Raw genomic sequence first — 20,230 nt, 5'->3', positions numbered from 1 at the left:
ACAGTAAGCGCCCGTACTACATAGTACCTCGTGTTGGTTGAGCCCACTGTACCTACTTGCCTAATTGTGGGATGCTCTGTCCACGGGCCATTGCGTGTCCCAAACATGTTCGCAGCAGGGCCCTTCAGTCAACTTCGCGTGTTTTGGATGAAGCGCACTTTCTCGGGTGTACCTTCGCCGCAGTCATTTCATTTCATTCTTTCCTAGCTTCCGTTGTATCTATTCCCGAGTCCAGTACAAAAATAAAACACAGGGATGAGGCGGCCACTGGAATCCGTATCTCATATGGCACTACACGGTATCGTGACGTGCCTCTATAATATATCTTTCTATGAACACCGAGACGTGTTCCTCTCTTATCCATCATATAGTCATAAATTTTCTCTCATGATGAAGAATGTTCTCTGGTATTCCCTTCTTTCACACCTGATTCAATCGACCGTGGCCTCAGCATCATGCCCAGAACAAATCGGCGGTGCAGTTCAGGCATGTGCTGCGACGCTCTGTGGAGGTGAAAACCCTACATCTACTGCCCATTGTGTTTCAACAGCAGCTGCTGGAGGAGTGGCGTGTTCATGTAAGATCGTCTTGAGGGATACCATTGCAAATCAAGTTACTAATATCTAGAACAGGTGACCCAACAATCACCTCCGCTGCACCGCCTATGCTGACGACGGTCGTGGCCACACAGTCAGATGGTCAAATAGTTACTGGAACGTACGCGCTTGCTACTCTTCCTGCCTACACAGGCCTTCGCCAGAGTATCACGACGACTGTTACCCAATCAGACAACCCTGCAGCAACGGCCTCCGTGGTGGTATTCGCTGGCGGAGTTGCTTGGTATCTCGGAGGACTTATTGGAGACGCTGCTATTGCGGAGACGATCCTTGAAACCCCGGCGGATCCCCCATCCCACGGGGACGACTCGACGTGTCCAGCAACGCATCCGAAATGCGCAGACTGTCAAGGCGTCTCGGGCATGTGTGTTGCCCCACCAAACAATGGATGCGCTTGCGAGGAGTCCATCTGTCCAGCCACAAAGCCGGCATGTCCTGCCGCGGAGTGCGTTGGGCAGAACGGTAGGTTCTTTTCCATAGTACATATGGAAAATGAAACCAAAGACTGACTGTAACACATATAGGCAAATGCACTTTAGGCGGCCTGAAAGACTGCGACTGCGATGAAGCGTGTCCTACTGGGGACGCACAGCCGAAATGCTCTGATGAAAAGTGTGCCGGCGATGATAGTAACAAGTGTACTGTGGACAACAAGGGTTGTGATTGCGCAACCGACGCATGCCCAGTTGATGAGGACACTCCATTTTGTGGCGATTGCGGAGGTAACAATCAAGGAAAATGTGTAGGAGTAAGCCTCCAACACAATATTTCCCCCCAGTGTGTCGTCGCTAATCTTCAAAATCAGGTCCAGGACAAGCAAAACCGCTACCAAGGCTGTGATTGCTTGGATCCCGTTGCCGACAACAATGACGGGTATCAACAGCCTATCGCCTTGGCCACTGTCGCAGCTTGGTATGCAGGCCTTCAGCCCGAAAATGATCACCAGAAGCCTATCTGCCAGAAGCCAGATCCAATGTTCTCAGAAATGACTGCTCCTCAGCATGCATCAGATGGCGACCCAAATGTTGAAGCGAAGATCAAGGAATGGTGTGGTAAGGTGGACAACAAAGTCATTACCCGTGCGCCAGATGGTGTCGATACAGAGTATGAGATGTTCATCGCAGGTTTGACCTCAGTTTGGCTGTCTGCTTCGACATGGTACGGAGCTCCTGCAGGGAACAGTTGCTCTAAGGACGCCAAAATAACCAACGGAGACTGCGTGGATACTCTTATGAGGGCCATGAGCACTTGTGATCCCAATTCGGGCGTAACTCACGGGGCCGCACTTGCACACGGCTGTATCTACTTTGTGAGTATCCTTTACTCATCCCAAACTCGGAAATTTGCTGACAAGCTAGAACATCACTTTGGACAGTACTACGGACCCTTCCAGTCCGCCATGGAACCGCAAAGCAGGGCCCTCGTGTACTTCAGATGCCAGCGGCGTCCAAAGCAGCTTCTTCAAAGGCCTGTACCCTAAATTCTGCAATGCTGTCAACGCGAGTCCAAAAGATGCTTCCAAGGCGACATATACCAACGCCGACTACACAACGCCGTCGAAACGAGGGCTTGAGAGGCGAACTCCTCCTGTCTCTTCCAGTGAATACAAGGGCTACAAATTCAATCTCGAATGGACTGGCGGCGATGGCTGCCGAGCGGACTGCGCTGAATCATTCAAAGAGCTATCTGATCAACCCTGTAAGTCCGAATTCTGTTCGCAGTTGCGCATATTTCTGACCATTCCTAGGCGGGGATCGAGGTGCAGGCGGCAACATGGCCACCCAAGGAAGCATAAACGCAGGCTGTGGAACATACTCGTTTTCTATCGACCAGCCACCACCAGTTACGTGCAAGCCCGGCGAACCCTCTAAACATTCGATGGACATGATCAACGCGGGAGGGTGCAGCTATGGCCCGAGCGGTAGCTGTCTGGCGTACCCACAAAATTATCCAAAGTCTGCATTCCAGGCCGCCGTGCATCAGTTCTGTTGGGGCAGTTATGACTGGACCGTAAAGCCGGATGCGGTAGCCACCAACTACTTTTGGTTCGACACGTCTAGCGAAGATCCCGACACCCACCTGCCTCCATACTGTATAGGCTCGGCCTACGGAGAATTCTGGCAGTGGTCTCCGGCGTCATACAAGTATTGCAAAGCAACCGGGGGTTTGGATCGGTCTAACAGCAAGGTTATGGTTTCGGTGGAACTGAGCCAGGATCAGACCGATTGTCCAGCCGCCGTAGACCATAAGCTGGAGAGCCCCACTCCAGCCTACTGTGAGCAGATTCTAAACACCGTTGCCGATACTTGTAAGTCCATCCCAGAACGTGACTATCGAACTGTCCTAATATCAGGCAGGTATCGATGACAAAGATCTCACGCAAACGGGAGGATTTTACAGAGAGAAAACGGGTGATGGATGCTACGATTGGTGGATTTGGGGGATTCGGCTGACTTGAAATCACAAATGCGAAAGGGTATAAATAAGTAGTAGATTAGAGAGGGTTAGAGTGGAGCGCAGATTACACTCAGGGTCATTTCTTGTATATCTAAGTTTCATCCAAAACGACCGGCAATGAGATTACGTGTCAAATTGATGCGTCGCATATATAAGTCAGCAGTCCCTGCCCGTCCTTTCAGTGACATCCTTCACCATGACCACCAAAAATGTCTTCCACTCCATCATCCTCCTAGCCGTGCTCTCTTTCCTTACCCCGCGTTCATATGTTCCAACGTCTTATCAAGCTCTCGCAAATTCCTCGCTCCGCGTCACACCGGAAGTGTCTATTCCATATCTTCACATTCATACTGCCCGCCTCCCTCCAATCAGCATCGAATATCTGAGCAAGCACAAAAGCACAGACGCAGAGACAACACCTGACCCGCCTTCATCACATAACAACCATAATGCAATCACTGCACCTACCTCGGACTCATCCTCCGCAAACCCCATCGTCAAACCCCCCGACTACGTCTGTCCCGAAGAAGGGGACGAGTTTTACTGCGACGACTGTGGCGGCGCGGCGAGCGTCACGCCGTGGAAGAATGATGGCGAGCCAAATGCTGTCTGTGTAGGGGTGAGTCGAATTGTACCAAGGTCACGTGGCTGTGCCTCCAGGTCCCCTTGTAGTCCAATCAAGGCAGCTTATTGGCAGTTGGTACTCTTACTAATTCTGGTGTAGTACGGGGATGGGAAATGGAAGGGTTGTCCATGTGTGGAGGAGCCAGAGGAAAATAATGGGGCGTTGGTGAGGGAGAACAGAGGTTTGTGGAAGAGGAAGGTGAGGAAGACGTAATAGAATCGAACGGTAGATACCCACTCAGCCATTTGATCATGGTTTTGCTAAAGCTGTTGAAGGAGTGGAGGTACGCTTGACCTATTACGCCGAGGAAGTCAACAGGTGTTTGGGATCAAATACAGAGGTACCAGGGTCCTTCTAAGTCTGGGCACACAACCATTAAGCAACTAATTAGTCAAAAGGCAGTCTACTACTTGAAACTTGACATCACGCCTAGGTTTTTGAAGTTCCATGGGGGGACCCTAAGCAGTGGTAAACGCGTGTACACAGACTTATGACCTGTTGCTGTAAGGTTGCTCTCTCGCGATGTCGTCTTCCTCATGGAAGGATACGATCACCTACCACGCCTCAACAACGGGTATATGCATTTTCTCACATCTCTCATTTGACGTGCCTTCATACGTTATCAAAATCTAAGAATTCGTGACTCAGCTTTACACTATAAGTAGGTGACCCACATGCCACGCAGTTAGCAGTCACTTCCGCCCATCCTTTAACATAACCCCCTCACACACACCATAATTTCTTCCTTATGTGAATCCACTCTTGTTCAAACAAACTCCCTCCGAAGATCTAGAACCACACCCCAGCCCTACGCCTAGCGCCGATCTCCCGCAACGCCACGGATCAGAACCCCACACCTCAACCACACCTGCACCTCCTCCAGGGTCCCGTCTCGACGATGCCACCAACCCGTCTCACCCTCGCCCTCAACGCCTCCCAAACCAAACGCACACCCGTCATCCTTCCCCCCAACGCCCCGCGCGACCCAGCCCTCCCAAACTCGTGCCAAGAGCTCCTCTTCAAAGCCGCGAAGGACAAGCTGCGCCTGAAGGGCAAGACCGCAAAATGGCGTATCTTCGTCGCCAGAAACGGGCTCGAAGTGCTCGGGAAAGAGGGGTGGGAGAGCGCATTGGCTGAAGCAGAGACTAAAGAGATAGTGCTGCTCATCAGCGCTGGCGAAGACTATGTTGGCAAGACAGCTTCGGCTTCATGTACGCTGTTCTCGCCCGTGGCTATGCACGCTAGGCACGAAAAAAGTGGCACACTCATCAAGTACTCTGCCCTTGTGCACAGTTGTCTGCCACTGCATGGAGTGCTTCAGCAAACTTCCACATAGCCCAAGGTGAAGAGGATCTATCTTCTTGAGATCTCGGAAAATACATTAAAGCCACCCAAGCAGTGACAGACAGGTGTATACACGGAACAGCTTGTTCTAGAATTGGCGTGCCACCTTTTCCATGCCCCGCGTGGCTATTTGCCTTTGAAGCTCAACCCGAAGAGCAGTGCTGATATTCCTGCAGCTTCGGTTCCCAAAGGTAATGCGGATTGTACAGTCGAGGTATTAGCTAAGGCGGCCTTTGTTGACTCTGTCTCCCTCGATCAGCTTAATACTACCGCTCGCTCGCTCCCTGGCCTTGTTCATGCTGTCGGGCAGCCGGACCTCCACCCCGGGACTAAATTCCCTATCGGTGCTGTGTTTGTGTCGCGCGGATGGGTACATCCACCGCTGATCGGCGGGGACATCGGGTGTGGAATGGCGTGGTACAGGACCCGGCTGCAACGGCATCAAGTCGAGGGTGATCGCGGAAGGAAAGTTGCAGAGCGATTGAGAAGATTAGAGGGGGCGTGGCGTGACAAGGAACAGCGGGAGGCGTGGCTGAACTGGGAGAAGGAGAGCACGGCTGGGGAAGAATGGGATAAAGCACTAGGCACAATTGGAGCCGGGAATCACTTTGCAGAGATACAGGTCGTGGAGGAGTGCGAGGCATCAGGAAACCTGGAAGAAGGGGAGGTCATATTGCTGGTGCATTCGGGGTCTCGAGGATATGGCGGCCATGTCCTCAAGACTTTCACAGGCGACGGCGAGAGTCTGGAAGAGGGCACGGAGAAGATGGAGGAGTACATGCAGATGCACGATAGTGCGTGCCGGTGGGCGAAGGCGAATAGGGACCTCATCGCGCTACGCTTCCTCGCGTGTCTTGAGCCAGGCGAGGAATCGTGGGTACTCGGGCGGAACGAGAACGACTCCGTGAACGACGACGACATCACAGTCGCGAGAGCTAATATCCAAGAACGTAAGGTAGTGGATATCTGGCACAACAACGTCGAGAAGATCCAATGGCCTCCTAGCCCACCCTCACCCTCCTCTTCCCCAGAACCGCTCCCGACACCCTCGCACGCATACATCCACCGCAAAGGCGCCGCACCGACCTACAACGCCTCCACCCGCACTCCCCTTCCCCTTCCCCTACTCCCCCTCCCAGGCTCTCGCGCCACACCAACCCTCATCCTCCGCCCCCTATTCACCCCTGCCAACGCCTGGGGCGCCAAAAACGCCCTCTCCCTTGCCCACGGTGCCGGGCGCGCCATGTCGCGCCACAAGGCCCTAGTCTCCTTATCGCAGAAATACAAGAACCCAGAGCTGCTGCTACAGCCCTCTGCAGCTTCCGAGGCACGTTCAAACAAGACTGCCGGCGAAGGGCAGTGGGCAGCCGGGAAGGAGGTGAATGGTGGCACGTGGGTGGTGTGCGAGGACCGGGAGTTGGTGTGGGAAGAGGCGCCAGAGGCGTATAAGGATGTTTGGGAGGTTGGGGAGGACTTGGTGGACAGTGGGGTTGCGGAGATCTTGGGGTGGTGTAGAGCGAGAGTTTGTTACAAGGTTAGGGACGAGGGGAAGTCGTGAGCTTGGTGGGAGTGCGGTAGGGTGGACTTGGCGTTTGAGATGGGGTTTGGACGCACGTGAGGTAATTCTATGCTGAGCTGTCTGTGTTATTTCAGGGGCTATAAGATGGAAGAAAAGTGATACAGTACCATAGGTTCTTGCCGGCAGTAAAGCTTTCAATATCCTCATACCGCTCAGAAGCAGCAATCTCAGCCAAGACAAGCAGATAGCGTCGAGCATACCTAGAGGCCAGCGCTTTGGGCATAAAAAAGTGGCACGCTCATCAAGTACCCTGCTCGTGTGTACACCTGTCTAGCACTGCTTGAGTTGCTTCAATGTATTTTCAAGAATCTAAAGAAGACAGAAATTCTTTGCCTTGGGCTATATGGAAGCTTGTTGAAGCACTTCATGCAGTGGCAGACAGGTGTACACACGGACAGAGTACTTGATGAGTGTGCCACCTTTTCCATATCCCGCGTGGCCAGATCTCACAATACGTGACGCATGTCACCACACAGCACCATACTACCCCCAGTCCATTTCCTGATATGCTACCGCAACTCTTGGCCCACAGAAAGCGTGGAGTACAAGAGGCCAGATTTCACGTTACGAGGGAAGTACCGTGTCTACGGTTCTTGAAATGTAGAAGCATATATCGATGTAGTTGGCTGGGGAAGGCCTCGGCATCCGTGCGAGAGAGATTATACCTTTGTAAAACCTCGCTTGACAGCTCACTTCTTTAATATAATACACTTCTACGAGAGTCTGCCTCCATCAAGCGTGCTAGCTTAGTCCGGGCCGACCACTCTTCCGCATTCCTCTCTATCGACTTGGAAGTCTTCTTGCCCGCCCGGTGATGAAAAGTGCAGGGCGCATAGACGTGGAATGTAGCTGGGGAAATTGCTCCGCTACGTAGGTAGTCTTGGTAGTGGAGGTGACAAACTATATGCATCTTGAAACATAGATTGATATAGAAAGGCTCGGCGTCCCGGCGATGAAAAGTGCAGAGCAAACCTTGAGACGGAACTGAAGCTATGAAGATTCCCCGGTTAGGAAGACTTGGCGGCGAGGGAGGTATTTGGAGTGTGCGTAAATCAATACATGAATAGCATCGATGCTATTTGTCGCTCTGATATTGGTGTTGAATAACAGAAGGCTGGTGATCCGGGACTGAGACGGACTGCAGTGCCCAGAGAGTATGAATCAGACCGTATTGCGTGGCTGCTGGAGCATGACCAGAGACATCGGGGTATTCCAATTCCCCATCCCTTCACGCAAACCTAGCTCGCAAGTGGCCTGATTCGAAGCATCAAAAACGCGCATCAAAAATGCAAATCAAGGCTTTGAAAACCTGATTGTGATCTTGTATGAAATATGAAGCTAGGGGACGATTGAGTGCAGTCTACATTCAACCCGTGGACTGGACGGCTTCAGGCGCCAAAACTTTCTCTCAGGACGAGCACTATTTTCTCCAATGATTGACTAATTATGCATTTGTTGATACACAAGCCATGCTCCCCTCCCTATCCAGAACCCTCACACCGTTCCGCTCCCCTCCCTGCCCTACCACCAGCTCAACAAATACAATACCAGGAACGAAAAAAGAGGACGTATACGCAGGCAGCCCTGGTACCCTCCGAACCCGTCACAAGCACTGAGCCACGAAAACGCCATAACATATGCATGTCGGGGGTAGTTCTCGGAAAATTCAAAGTATCGCCGAGACCCAACGCCGTCTATTCTCCTGCGAGTCTTCCACCGGAAGAGCCTTGAGATGGCTATTCAGGGTCGATGGACTCGTCTAACGACCGAATCGAAGCGGATCCGGACTCAAATATCGAAGTGAAGTAAGATCCAGTGCAGGGAACGGACGTACGAGCCTGTTCGTCGACTGCAATCACTAGAAATGGGGATATGAGTTCTATGTCGCCATGGGTATCCCATTAACCTGCTGCTGCTGACCCGGATACTGCCCGTTGGCCGGCTGCGGGGTTCCTGAGCCTTGCCTGTTCACCACTTCCTGCGCCGCGACACGCGCTGCAGGCTGCGCTGCAAGCTGCGCCCTATTCCGGTCCATCATCAATTGCTGCTGCTCTGCGGTCATGGTGGAGTGGAATCCGCTGGGCCCCAAGTTAGCAGGTGTTGCTGGCTGAGGTGTGGAGTATTGGGCAGGGGGCTGAGATGCTGGTTGACTGAAGTAACTAGGCCCACCCATTTGTCCGTTACTTGTCGGAGTTCCATAGCCCGACCGAGAGCCGTTGTATGGAGTTGGCGCAGGCCTTGCCGGCTGCTGCCCAGCCTTCAGAGGGGAAGCCGTTCGGATGTGAGGACTCTGCGATGAACCATAGTTGTTGTACATGGGAGCGACAGCCGGTGGTCGTTGTTGGTAAGAGTTCTGGGCTTGGGGCGGATATCGGGTCTGAGGCTGCGGTTGCGGGGGTTGGTAGTATTGAGAACCGCCCATGCCATAATTACTGGGCTGCGCAGATCGCTGTTGGTAGTACTGGCTGGAACCGTTCGCTTGGTAGGCAGGTCGTGGAGTTTGCTGGCCGTATGCTTGTGTCGCAGGATAACTGGGCCGTGGAGTACTACTGGCGTAGGCACCTGGCGTTTGGTATGACTGAACAGGCGCGTTCGACGACCGCGGGTAGTGAACGGACGGCGAGCGATGCGGGGCTTGCTGCTGGGGATAGTAGGATTGTGGCCCATGAGCAGACCTAGGCGCAGGCGATTGCGGCGGGGGTGGACGCACATACTGAGTGCTGGTGGGAGCGTAATGAGAATGCGTCCCCATTGACCCTGATCCCATTCGAACAATAGGAGGGGGTCCTGCAGCGGCACTCAACGCAGTTGCTTTCGCCACCCGAGAGACCTGGTCTTCTTCCATCACACCGCGGTAGTCTTTGCTCTCAATCAAGATGTCCCGACTGATGCTCAGCTCAGAGAGCCGGTCGCCATTCAGCTTAGCAACTGCATATGGAGGCAGACTCGATATCATGAGAGTGAGCTGGGACTTCAGAATATTATAAACATCAATTTCGTCACTTCCCGGACTGGTTGGACTGCCAACTAGAGACGCAAGCGAGGAGTTCGGTATAACGGGTGTTTGTGGCCTCGTGGCTAGTGACGAGTTTCTGATTTGCTGGTGAGATGCCAAAGTCTCGAGAAGTTCCGAGATCTCCGCTAATATTTCATCGGTATCTTTGTCGAGCTGAGCTTTAGCATGCGCTTCAGCTAGGAAATCGGTTTCGTCGGGGATAAAGTTTTCAACGGCGTCTTTGAAGGTCTCGTCCTCGTCGGCGCCAACGCTTGCGGATTCAGCAGCTCCCGTAGAGGCCAAAAGGCTCGGGTCTATTAAACTAGGATCGATGGCAAAAGTCTCTTCGAATCTCTTCTCGCCCACCTTTTGCCACCAGATTCGGTTCCTGGTTTCTTCCGGAATGATCGCAGCTGCATCGTCGCGGCAGGGTGCAAAGCTGGAATACGCACTTCGAAATAGGGCATCGTCTTTCGCTCGCTCTGCGGCAGCCACAATACTCTCGGAAGGAGGCTGTTGGGCTTCCCCTGTGCTCAGGGCACGCTGTCGGCTTTTCGCCTTTGCATTGGGCGAAGTGGGTTCCTTTGGCGGCTCCACGCCGCTGTAACCGAGAGATTGACCTGTTGAGAGTGGCTGAGTGGAGTACATGGGTATTTTGCGGTTGACCTTGGGCAGCTGATCCTGAGACACAAATCGAATGGTATTACCACGGGTGGTCAATTGCTTGGCTGTCTTCGGCGGACTTAATTGCGGTACGTGCGGCGGAGGAGCAAAAAGTTCACCAAATGTTGGACCGGTCTTCTTTGAATTCAGCTGCTCCACTACGTCCACGGGGAATATTTTAGTGGTGGAGATGATGTTGGGAAGCCCTGCTTCGGCGAGGGGCATCGTGACTTCGACGGAGGTGTCCAGGGCCTTATAAGGAGCAGGACTGTCGGCGGACTGGACTCGCAGCGGTTGCTGGAGACTGGAGAACAGCTGCTTGGGACCCTGGGCGGTTCCATACAGAGTCAGAACAGTTCGGCTGTCGTGTATATCTTCCAAGGACACAGCATCTTTACCAACAGGGGCTCCATTCTCGGTGGGCGTTTTCGAATCTTTCAGAGCCAGAGTCCTTCGTTGGTTCTCACGGGTAACGATATTTCTCAGGACTTTCTGGAAGGCTAGAACTCCAGCATATAGCCTAGTTTCCTCGGGTGAGGGTGCGTGTCGCTGAACAGCGCCGTTCGTAGCAGGTTCTGCAGGCGTGATGGTCGAAATAATATCTGAGGCTGCAAGCTCAACATCGCTGGCCAAATCTGCTAGGGAGTTGTACGTCCCATCTCGCAGGCGACTTGTGATAGACGTGGGACTGTCCGATGGCGTCAACTTGGTGCGCTTCACGGATGGCTCGCCAGAAGAGGATCTGTCTGACGTCGCCTTGAGAGGAAGGTTAAGAATAGACGGTTGGGTATCGTAGCTGTGAGGATGTTAGCATTGCGCATGAAAGTCCCGCAGGGGGTGAGAACAGGGATTCTCAGTGCGTGTCACGGACCTCTTAAGTACGGCAAAGACATCTTCCAGCGTTTCTTGCAGTCCCTTCTCCAAGCCGTCCAGAGAGCTTCCTGCGTGTTCAGCAGACGCCACGGCGGAGTGATTTGTAGCTGTGCTGGTGGACCGTTTCCGCTTTGTCGCTGACGTGGCTGAGGCGGACGAGTCGAGGGACGGAGGGGTCAATATGCCGTTGCCGGTGGCCATGATGGACGGTGTTTCGGTGGGTCGAAGCTCTTTAGCAGTCGGGCAACGCGCTTTCGATCGTCAAGTCTGAACTCCACCCGCTCTGGTCCTTCACTAGAAGCCACTCCACGCCCGGGCGCAAACGCTGGCAGGTCGTCAACCAGTCGAAGAGAGCGGCGGCGCGTGGCGGCGGTGGCAGACAGTGAATGGAGGCGGGAGAGGCGTGTTGTGAAAGGGTGGAGCCGATGCGTGGTGGTCGAGCGTGTATGGGGGTTGACGGGATCGCGAGAAAGCCCTGAGCGACGCGATAGCACGAAGGAGGGCTGGGCGCTGGCTCCGCGCAGAACAGCAGCGTCGTCGCGACTCGGCGAGCGGGGTGAATTGGGAGCGGATGGCAATGGGCAGGCGATGCTGCGATGGACAGAGAGCGACTGGGTGCAGCATTCCAGTGCAGGGCGACAATGGGCGAGAGGCATCGCGCGCCAGGCCTGTGAGCGGCATCTGCCGGGCCGCTACTCTGCATTAGGCCTAGCGCAGCTCTGAGCATCTTCTGCGCGTCGCCTCGCATCCCTCACTTTTTGCAGCCCGCCCGTTCCCTTCTTGTATCTACTTTCACACCATCAATGAATGCCACTGACGGCGCTCCTGGCAGCACCAGGCAAGACTGGGTGCTTCCACACCACGCGGCCCCTCAATGCCCTTCGTCGCTGTACTTGGCGATTCGTGAGTATTTCTTGCGCCTGAATAGTGCATCAGACTGACGCTTTGCTCCCTTAGCTACCAGATTCAGCAGTCAGTGAGGCTACAAGATGGCAGGCTGGCGCACGTATAGCATGTGGCGTTGGAAAGCGATCCTTGAGCTCTGGCGCTCCGCCACATCTCCATCACCCTAAATCCGATCCACTTTCGCACCAGGACCAACCAAACTCCGAAGCCACTCCAAGCTCAGACGACCCAGATCAAATCCGCGCCCAGAGAACATACTCAAGCCATTGCATTCATGACTCTGCTCTTTCGCCGCAATTCGAGGCGCCTCCCCCGCCAGGACGCACGGTGAAGCGCTTCCGGCCGAGCCCAGGTGGTTACCTCCTGAAAGTCGCAAACCACCACACCCCCAACCTTTATTTTACTCCTCCGAGCCACAAAGTGGACCTCTCATACAATAGTGTTCGGACGCTAGTAGACAAATGGAGTTTTATTCCACCAGGGTCCACGAAGCGGTCTCCCTCCGCTGATGCGGACAGAAATCTGATACTGGCGGATACACAAGAAGAAAAAGGCCCCTCTAGTCTGGACGAGCTAGACTGGCTTAGACTGCAATGGAACAATCCGACTGAGATGTCTCTTCAATCTATATTGACTGAATTTATATATAAAGTTGGACGGCATGTCGTTCAGGGTCAGACGACATCGCATACATTCTCGGTGGCGGAAACCTTGTTCCTGCGGTCCAAAGGCTACGATGTTGGAGATGTGCCTGTGTGGGCATCCGTTGTCATGAACAAGAATCCGGATGTAGCTGCTCAGTATTTCACATTGGAAGAAACACTGCCACTTTTCCTGATACTTTTTTTCCTCAAACGGCGTAACGTATCCGTGGATGCCCTTGCCATGATAATAGAACGTTTACGAAGTCACGATCTGAGGACTAGATCTTTAGATCCCAAATCGGACCGTCTGATAGATCCGCTTTCTTTTAGCATCGTACTTATTCGGCTGGTCAGACATGCACGCAAAAAATCGCCTATCGATTTTCCTGCAATAGCGAGCCTCTTAACCTCACAAATGGAGAAGGCCAAGGGCGACTTTCCAAAACCAGGGGAGGAGACGTCAAATTTCGTATTCTTCTGCAACCGTTTCTTATCGCTTCTTTCTATGCCAGCATCGATACAACCGTATTTATCCAGCAGATACCAAGAGACTGCCCAATTCAAAGTCCTTCAAGCCATGTCAGACCATGATCCTCCAATACTAGTCAACCAAGAGGGATACAGAGCGCTTGCTCGAGTCCAGCTTGCTCACGCAAAGACCGAACAGGAGCGGGAATGGGCATTACTGAAGTCAAAGGCGTGGCCACCCTGGAAGGAAAATCGGACCGCAATGGATGAAGACAAAGGAGTAGATGCTGGCATATCAAGAGCCGTCCTGACCATGCAGCAGATGTACGCTGCCGGTTATCCGCCACGTCCTTGGGAGGTAAACGCCACCATATCTGCCGGGTGGGATACGGACGGAAGCCCGACTATTCAGGACCGACATAACATGGCGAATGTTCCCCTCCGTATTCGAACTGGGAAAGAGCCTTCGTACATAACGCATAGATTTGAGATTGCGCAATGGGCTGCAAGAGTACGCGCCACAAGAACCAGACGGGAAGCTTGGGCATGCTTTCTTGCGTATGAGCGCACGGATTTGCCTCCTCATCAGAACGTTTATCTCGCCATGTTTACTAAATTGCAATATCGAGAAACCCCTCAAGCAAGAGATACACCAGGCCATTCGCAATCGTCATCAGAAAACGGTGTCTTCCCTGGTGATGGGAAAGAATCCTTCCCAGAGCCTTCTTCGATCCACGAAATTACATATATTTCGGAGCCAGTTCCATCATACGAAGAATTGCTGAATCGCATGATGTCTAAAAACGTCAACGTATCTGATAGGTTCTTAGCCTCTCTCATCAACGGAGCCCCATCAGAGCGTCTGGGTTTGCCAATTCTGAAAACCTTTGGATCTGCGTATGGAGGTGCGATTCAGCGACTTCTCGATGGGTCTGTTACGAACAAAGCAGACATTGAGGGAATCCCGGAGCATTTGCTTGTGGAAATTCTAGATTTCTTCTGCCGAGTGAAATACGTTCCTCGTTACCCGCAGCTAATTAAGAACGCCGCCTTTAATCACGATATGTCTCTCAACTATTTCTTCCAGATCGTCACTACATGTCAGCCGGATTATAGACCAATGTGGACTAACTTGCTGCGCTGGGTCAACGTCGATGGCAGATGGCCCAATGATTGGACTTTCGATTCTCAAGATCACAGATGGCGGTTGATGAGCCGAATTTTGAAGCTCCACCCGGCGCTTCTCCAGGAGCCTGACGAGCAAAGCTTTCAGCTCGTCTGTGAACGTATTGGGCGAACGGCAATATCTTACTACGGCTATGCCACGCCAGCGGAGCCTAAGGAAGAGCTGTTCGCCGGGTACTCTCAGCGTATCCGATCACTATTCCGATCCTTGATTAGGTTTCGACCCAAAAAGATCGGGGCAGGTCAAGTGGATGAAAAGCACCTAATGATGACAGTCGTCCCCGGCCCGAGCACTCTGCATGCATACATCCGCACATTAGGCCTTATTAGCGACTTCGAGGGCATATGCTCCTGCGCATCGTGGATGGGGCACTGGCATCCAATACTTCTCACACGGGCTGACACGCAAGCGAAGGGGCGAAGGAGACTCCGAGAGGCGGTGATCGCGATGCGGGTCTTTCTGGAACGTAGCTGGGTGGCAGTAGAGGAGCAGGAAAAGCGTGTGCAAGCGCCTACGGAGTTGATTGAGCGTGTGAAGGGGAGCATTGAAGGGTCACCGGAGCTTGGCGGCTGGGCGACAGACGAGGAAGTTCATTCCTATGTTGAGCGGAACCCCGTTATTCGCGGAGCCCACATCTTGACTCACGTCTACTAGAAAAGGGCTGGGCCGAAGGGCGTACGCTTTTGTAACTAGCTATCCTGTGTATTAGACATGTATACCACATAGTAAATTAATCCTGTCTGGAGATCTGGCTGTAATCCAATCGCTTGGGATGCCTGCGTTTGCGCTAGAAACTACTGTGTGTGCTCACTTGTTACTACATGCAGCACTTTGAAGCATGCTCAAAACCTTGTCCTGATCGTACAAAGGTACCTTTGAGCAACCAGAATCCAGTCTCGCTCATCTCTTCCAAGCCTGGACTCGGCGATGGTCACGTGCCTGCTCCCGGCACGCGGGGCATGAAAAAGGTGGCACGCTGATTCTAGGACAAGCTGGAGCTGGGGAGTTGTCTCGCAGGTACACCTGTCTGCCACTGCTTGGGGTGCTTAACACATTCTCAGAAATCTGAGCAAGATAGAAGCTCTTCACTCTGCGCTATGTGGAAACTTGTCGAAGCACTTCATGCAGTGGCAGACAGGTGTATTCGTACACCCGGCAGCCCGGGCAGCGTACTGGGTGAGTGTGCCACTTTTTTCGTGCCTGCTCCCGATTAGCCAATGCTAGGGGCTTTCCCTACATTCCTATGACGTGTTGAGCCAACCACCGCCAAGCAACAAGAGACAGCCTCATCCTGCGCTAGCAACCGCTCCTATACTACAAAGGCACTCCCCGATTGCTTCTTCGTTTACCTCGTCTTCCCCCTCCTGTCACACTACAAAGCTGCCCATCATGTCGAACGCCGCCCCGACTCTGATCAATCTCCCGCCCCCTCCCTCGGATCCTGTTACTCCCTCGGACATGCCGTAAGTTTCACTGCAAGCACGCATCCGCGAGACATGCCCGCACCGGGAACTGACATGACCGCTAGGGGCACTCCCAATTCCACCACAACCTCTATGTCTGAGCTCTCGACTGTTGCAATCAAAGACGGCCATCGCGGCCACTTCGCTCACCACCATCACCCCCAGGACGCTGAGCGTGCCGACCGCATCTCGCGTCTCGCCGGCCTCGAGCGTGTAACCGCAGGCCGCCAACCTGGGCTCAACGTCGGCGGCATCCAGAGCACCAGCAACCAGCCTCCCGGCTACTTCGACCAGAACAACCAACCCCAAATCTTCCGTGAGCGAAGCACAGTCGGCAGCGCAAGCGCGACTGGCAGTGTTGGCGGCCGCACCACATGGGCGTCTGGCAGCGACGTCTATGACCAGGACAAGATGAGCATGAGCGAGGACCAGGACAACGAAACCGGCAGCGTGGGCGGTATGAGCGACGAGGCCAGCTTGGTTGGCTTCGGAGAGGGTGCCAGAACCCCAGCCAGACAGCAAAGCAATTTTGGCAGCCCGGTCATTGGAAAGGCCTCTATTCCTGCGCATCTCCGCGACCAGGCTCCCCCGAGTCCGATGACCGGCGTCAGCATCAGCAGTGCGGGGACTTCGCACACGACAACGAGTACTGAGCAGCAGAAGCAGGACGCGAGGATGATTGATGGAATGACGTACGACAACGACTTTGTTGACACGACCGGCCGCACTCCACCACAGACAGGATATTATCCCGAGAATACGGCTTCTGGTCGCAGCCCCACAGGTGCTGAGACTGCACAGCGCCTCTTCAGTGAGCACATCGGCAACACTGGAGGTCGGAGCCAGGAAGCGTTGAGCGTAGACGAGAAGGGCCTGGGAAAGTTCCCATTCGAGGGAAAGAAGTAGTCACTGCTGCGTCACTTCGGATATTCACCTTTCTGTTTACTATGTTTATCCCAGGGCGTTCGATATGGCGATACTCCAGGCCCGAGAAACGGGAAGTGGCTACTTGTATCTTTTAACCTGCGTCTCAGCTGGGTAGGATTACGGCTCTCGGATTTGCTGAGGGGCTATGCGTGCTATTGTGTTCATCTGGTCTAGCTGGTCTGGTCTACTTTATTATGAGGTACTGATACGAATGATTACAAGCAACATACTTATGGAGGGCCCTTGAGTTTGATCTATGGTGTTTTGCGATACAGCTAGAGGACAAAAGTATGTGCACATTCGCTACCCACTTTCCTTGAAAGGCGTGCAGTGAGTGCTTTGCTAAAGATATCCGTACACCTTCCTGCCACTATCCTCCGTGGGGCTTCAACGTACTAATAGGAACCGGCGTAGCGGATACACTTCCCATCTGCGCACACCACCACGCTAAATACCCTCAAATGTCCCCGCAACGATTCTGCTATCAGTGGGATGAGAAGACCGCCCAGGAGCAGCGGAATGACATCGCTTTAGGCGTGGAAGTCGACAGGATCATCGAACGCAAAACCATGATCCAAGCTTTCAATAGCGAACAGGCGAGGCTTCTCGCGGAGAGATACGTCAAGCTCCGACACCAAGTTCACGGTCTAGGACATGGGCACGGGAAGGCCTTGAAGGAGAAAGGATGCCTTGCAGGACACGGTTGAGAACCTCCGCAATGCACCTACAAAGACCCACGACGAGGTTGGAAAACTGAGAGCCGTGAATCGGAAAGAGAAGGGTTGACGCCGTCTCAGGTGCCCTAGTAAGGCTGACGGGACGTACAAACCGTCTTATTTAAAGAATCTTTTCCAAAAAAGGTGTTGAGGGAAGTCATGCAGCGGTACACCACTTCAAAAGAGAGCACATCATAGTGAAGCACGAGCTTATTAGGGCAAGAAAGAGGTTTCATTGGCAAGTACTACGTAGGGGGTAAGGGGGTGAGAGCGGTTATAAGTAATTCAAAAGGGAGCCAGGGAGCCAACGTCATGCCTACTGGGCCTCTTGATCGTGCTCATCGGCTCCGTCCTCTGCCGCCGCGAGGGTGATGAGAAGCAAGACGATGAGCTTTACAAAACGAACAAGGTACTCCAGAATGATGGAAAGGGTGAAGTTGGTCCCGGAAGGTGAATAAGAATCGGTAGGGGAAGAGTTGGCGCGCCTCCCTCTCTAACTAATAACTACCCTCCCCCTATTAATCCGCTGCCCCTGAGCAAGAGCGTTTTTCTAATAATTCCTGGCCCCTTCCCGTGTAGCCCCCTATTCAGCAGCTTCTGTGTATATCTTGCCTCCTCGTAGCCTAGCTAGTTACACCAATAGCTCCACCAGCCGTAACGACGTCCTCTCCTAAACCGACGCCGTTTGTGTCCGACTGGGGTGGATAGTTATGGCCGGCCTGAAGCTGTATCTTTCTAATGGTAAATCTCACATCACTCCCTTTATTCATCTCTTTAGCTTCTTAATAGCCCGAGCAGCACAAGCAAAAGCCCTTTTCAGGCGCTCGTTCCGTCATGCAGAGTACGTTTGGAATGGCCACCAACGATAGAGTAGCGAAGAATAGTCACAACAACATCGACGCCTTCCTCTTGCGACTCAAGCCTGATCTCCTCCTTGATATTCTCATTTACCGGGGTGAAAGCTTCGATCTTTTCGACGAGCACAGGATCCTATACCTTGGTCGAGGCGAGGGTCATGAACCAATACCCGGCGCCAGTCCAGTCCCCCCGACATGACCGGCCAGCCACCAGTCTACCACCAGGACCCGAACGCTCGCCTGCAGCAGCAATACCAACAGGGCCACCCGCAAGTCCAATACAACCAGTCACCTCCCCCACAACAACATGCCTACGCCGCTCCTCAGCAAGCCTACGCCGCCCAAGGCGACCAGCAATCGGAATTTCAGTTGGTCAACAGCGGACTGGTACTGTGTACCGGACTGCCACCCCGATCGCGAACTTGAGACGCGGTCCTACGCCTGGAGGCAGCGTGCGATAACGAATTTCTCGTATGAGTGCACAGACTAATGCCCCAGCATTGTATCATATCGGAGAAGAGAGAACGCACTTTGTCAATCAGTGTTTCATAGGGTGTAGCGTGTTTGGCATTTCACTATCAAACTACACAGGTGTCAGGGAGTAGTGGTGAGGGCCAGGGCAGGCACATGTATATAGCCTCACCTTCCTCCAGACCTCTTTCTCTCCTCTGAATTATCATCCAATACATCAAGTACACGGCATGCAGCTCCTTTTTCTGTGATAACAGATATCAACAGCAAATTTCCAGCGTCTTCAATGCCAGTCAATCTACACCTCAAAAATACCACTCTACCAAAATAGTACCGGCCGACCTTTACGATCCAACCCTTCTTATTATCTTCGCCGTATTCAGCTTCTTGATGCTACTCTACCCTTTGCTGACCTTTGTGTGTTTTAACCTTGTATTTGTTGACGGAGTGATCGTGATATTCTACGGAATGACCAACGTCCTTCGTTGCATAGTTCCTGGCATTTGTCGTCTTGCTCATCATCATGCTCACAGTGAAGGATAGAGCTGATGGGCAGGATCAAGAGGGCCGGCCTGTATAACAGTAGTTGGCATGAAGTGTTAGCCCCCGTCTAAATTGTCCATGACCCCCCCCCCCGGGACTTTCGTAGCAATCGAAATTCCTTTCATTTCTTGTCATGCCCCCTCACGCAATGGGGGCGGAAAATTGTGGTCGCTTAAACAAGAGCACAAAGGGTGGCCAAGGGCGTGGCGGGATCTCGACGAGGTCCAACCGTGCCGCCTACCTTTTGAAAGATGCAAGGGGTGGAATTCGCTGATCTAAACTTGTGCACCAATCATAATGAGCAGGCACGAACGCTTGTTCTCTGCACGGATACTTTACCACGCGGTTGAGCTTCTTCTCGCCTTCCATTCTTGGAAATCTTCGCTGAGCGCACGTGGTTGGCGAGTTGTTGGGATGCCATTCGAGTTCGCCCCGAGCTTTTCTGCGCTTCTAGCACACCCCTCTCCAGCTACAGCAAAGGGCACGCCTACTATGTGGAGTCCTTTTGTTCGTACTCTCGAATAGGTGGCTATAATATCCCTTGCGATTATAGGTTGGAGCGGACCGGAGGATGTGGATAATATGGGGGATGATCATCCGCGGTTCAGGTATGCGATGTAATGGTGCAGAGAGATGGGAACATCGAGTCTTTCAAATTGACGAGGCTATCATGGATGAAGATTGAGAAATAACAAAAGAGGATGAGAGAGTACCACGCTAGGCACGAAAAAAGTGGCACACTCATCAAGTCCTCTGCCCGTGTGTACAGCTGTCTGCCACTGTATAGAGTGCTTCAACAAATTTCCACATAGCTCAAGGCACAGAGCATCTATCCTCTTTAGATCCCTGAAAATACACTAAAGGAACCTAAATAGTGGCAGACAGGTGTACACACA

General features: G+C 53.0%; 6 protein-coding genes across 6 annotated transcripts; 5 read left to right on the top strand and 1 right to left on the bottom strand.

Annotated features, from left to right (window-relative positions):
• The first annotated feature begins 1,491 nt into the window (after positions 1-1,491).
• Positions 1,492-3,221, top strand: BDZ99DRAFT_409408 (uncharacterized protein). Its single transcript, XM_033716545.1, has 4 exons — positions 1,492-1,926; positions 1,976-2,315; positions 2,365-2,925; positions 2,975-3,221. The coding sequence occupies exons 1-4, from the start codon at positions 1,591-1,593 to the stop codon at positions 3,073-3,075; spliced, it is 1,338 nt and encodes a 445-aa protein (XP_033582448.1). The 5' UTR covers positions 1,492-1,590; the 3' UTR covers positions 3,076-3,221.
• A 1,235-nt stretch (positions 3,222-4,456) lies between these two features.
• Positions 4,457-6,904, top strand: BDZ99DRAFT_459331 (uncharacterized protein). Its single transcript, XM_033719141.1, has 2 exons — positions 4,457-4,910; positions 5,220-6,904. The coding sequence occupies exons 1-2, from the start codon at positions 4,598-4,600 to the stop codon at positions 6,599-6,601; spliced, it is 1,695 nt and encodes a 564-aa protein (XP_033582447.1). The 5' UTR covers positions 4,457-4,597; the 3' UTR covers positions 6,602-6,904.
• Positions 6,905-8,501: 1,597 nt separating this feature from the next.
• On the bottom strand, positions 8,502-11,354 carry BDZ99DRAFT_516200 (uncharacterized protein; the record flags this gene model as incomplete). The annotated part of the gene is made up of 2 exons (XM_033725052.1): positions 8,502-11,076; positions 11,152-11,354. 2 exons carry the CDS (start codon positions 11,352-11,354, stop codon positions 8,502-8,504), a joined length of 2,778 nt encoding a protein of 925 aa, XP_033582446.1.
• Positions 11,355-11,929: 575 nt separating this feature from the next.
• Positions 11,930-15,114, top strand: BDZ99DRAFT_435832 (uncharacterized protein). The gene is made up of 2 exons (XM_033717502.1): positions 11,930-12,056; positions 12,111-15,114. The coding sequence occupies exons 1-2, from the start codon at positions 11,961-11,963 to the stop codon at positions 15,009-15,011; spliced, it is 2,997 nt and encodes a 998-aa protein (XP_033582445.1). The 5' UTR covers positions 11,930-11,960; the 3' UTR covers positions 15,012-15,114.
• A 544-nt stretch (positions 15,115-15,658) lies between these two features.
• BDZ99DRAFT_435830 (uncharacterized protein) lies at positions 15,659-16,973 on the top strand. Its single transcript, XM_033717501.1, has 2 exons — positions 15,659-15,820; positions 15,886-16,973. The coding sequence occupies exons 1-2, from the start codon at positions 15,747-15,749 to the stop codon at positions 16,724-16,726; spliced, it is 915 nt and encodes a 304-aa protein (XP_033582444.1). The 5' UTR covers positions 15,659-15,746; the 3' UTR covers positions 16,727-16,973.
• A 1,531-nt stretch (positions 16,974-18,504) lies between these two features.
• On the top strand, positions 18,505-19,014 carry BDZ99DRAFT_459328 (uncharacterized protein). Its single transcript, XM_033719140.1, has one exon. It carries the CDS (start codon positions 18,516-18,518, stop codon positions 18,744-18,746), a length of 231 nt encoding a protein of 76 aa, XP_033582443.1. The 5' UTR covers positions 18,505-18,515; the 3' UTR covers positions 18,747-19,014.
• The last annotated feature ends 1,216 nt before the right edge of the window (positions 19,015-20,230 follow it).

This window comes from Mytilinidion resinicola, assembly GCF_010093595.1.
Source record: "Mytilinidion resinicola strain CBS 304.34 unplaced genomic scaffold BDZ99scaffold_3, whole genome shotgun sequence".
Classification (NCBI taxonomy): Eukaryota; Fungi; Ascomycota; class Dothideomycetes; order Mytilinidiales; family Mytilinidiaceae; genus Mytilinidion; species Mytilinidion resinicola.
This window is presented reverse-complemented; position numbering and strand designations above follow the sequence as displayed.

Bases quoted from the DNA above. Each gene is read 5' to 3' on its own strand.
- BDZ99DRAFT_409408 (XM_033716545.1), top strand. From the start codon at position 1,591: ATGTTCTCAGAAATGACTGCTCCTCAGCATGCATCAGATGGCGACCCA. The intron at 1,927-1,975 runs GTGAGTATCCTT...CTGACAAGCTAG, and splicing joins CACACGGCTGTATCTACTTT to AACATCACTTTGGACAGTAC. The intron at 2,316-2,364 runs GTAAGTCCGAAT...GACCATTCCTAG, and splicing joins AGAGCTATCTGATCAACCCT to GCGGGGATCGAGGTGCAGGC.
- BDZ99DRAFT_459331 (XM_033719141.1), top strand. From the start codon at position 4,598: ATGCCACCAACCCGTCTCACCCTCGCCCTCAACGCCTCCCAAACCAAA. The intron at 4,911-5,219 runs GTACGCTGTTCT...ATATTCCTGCAG, and splicing joins CAAGACAGCTTCGGCTTCAT to CTTCGGTTCCCAAAGGTAAT.
- BDZ99DRAFT_435832 (XM_033717502.1), top strand. From the start codon at position 11,961: ATGCCACTGACGGCGCTCCTGGCAGCACCAGGCAAGACTGGGTGCTTC. The intron at 12,057-12,110 runs GTGAGTATTTCT...TTGCTCCCTTAG, and splicing joins GTCGCTGTACTTGGCGATTC to CTACCAGATTCAGCAGTCAG.
- BDZ99DRAFT_435830 (XM_033717501.1), top strand. From the start codon at position 15,747: ATGTCGAACGCCGCCCCGACTCTGATCAATCTCCCGCCCCCTCCCTCG. The intron at 15,821-15,885 runs GTAAGTTTCACT...CATGACCGCTAG, and splicing joins GTTACTCCCTCGGACATGCC to GGGCACTCCCAATTCCACCA.
- BDZ99DRAFT_459328 (XM_033719140.1), top strand. From the start codon at position 18,516: ATGACCGGCCAGCCACCAGTCTACCACCAGGACCCGAACGCTCGCCTG.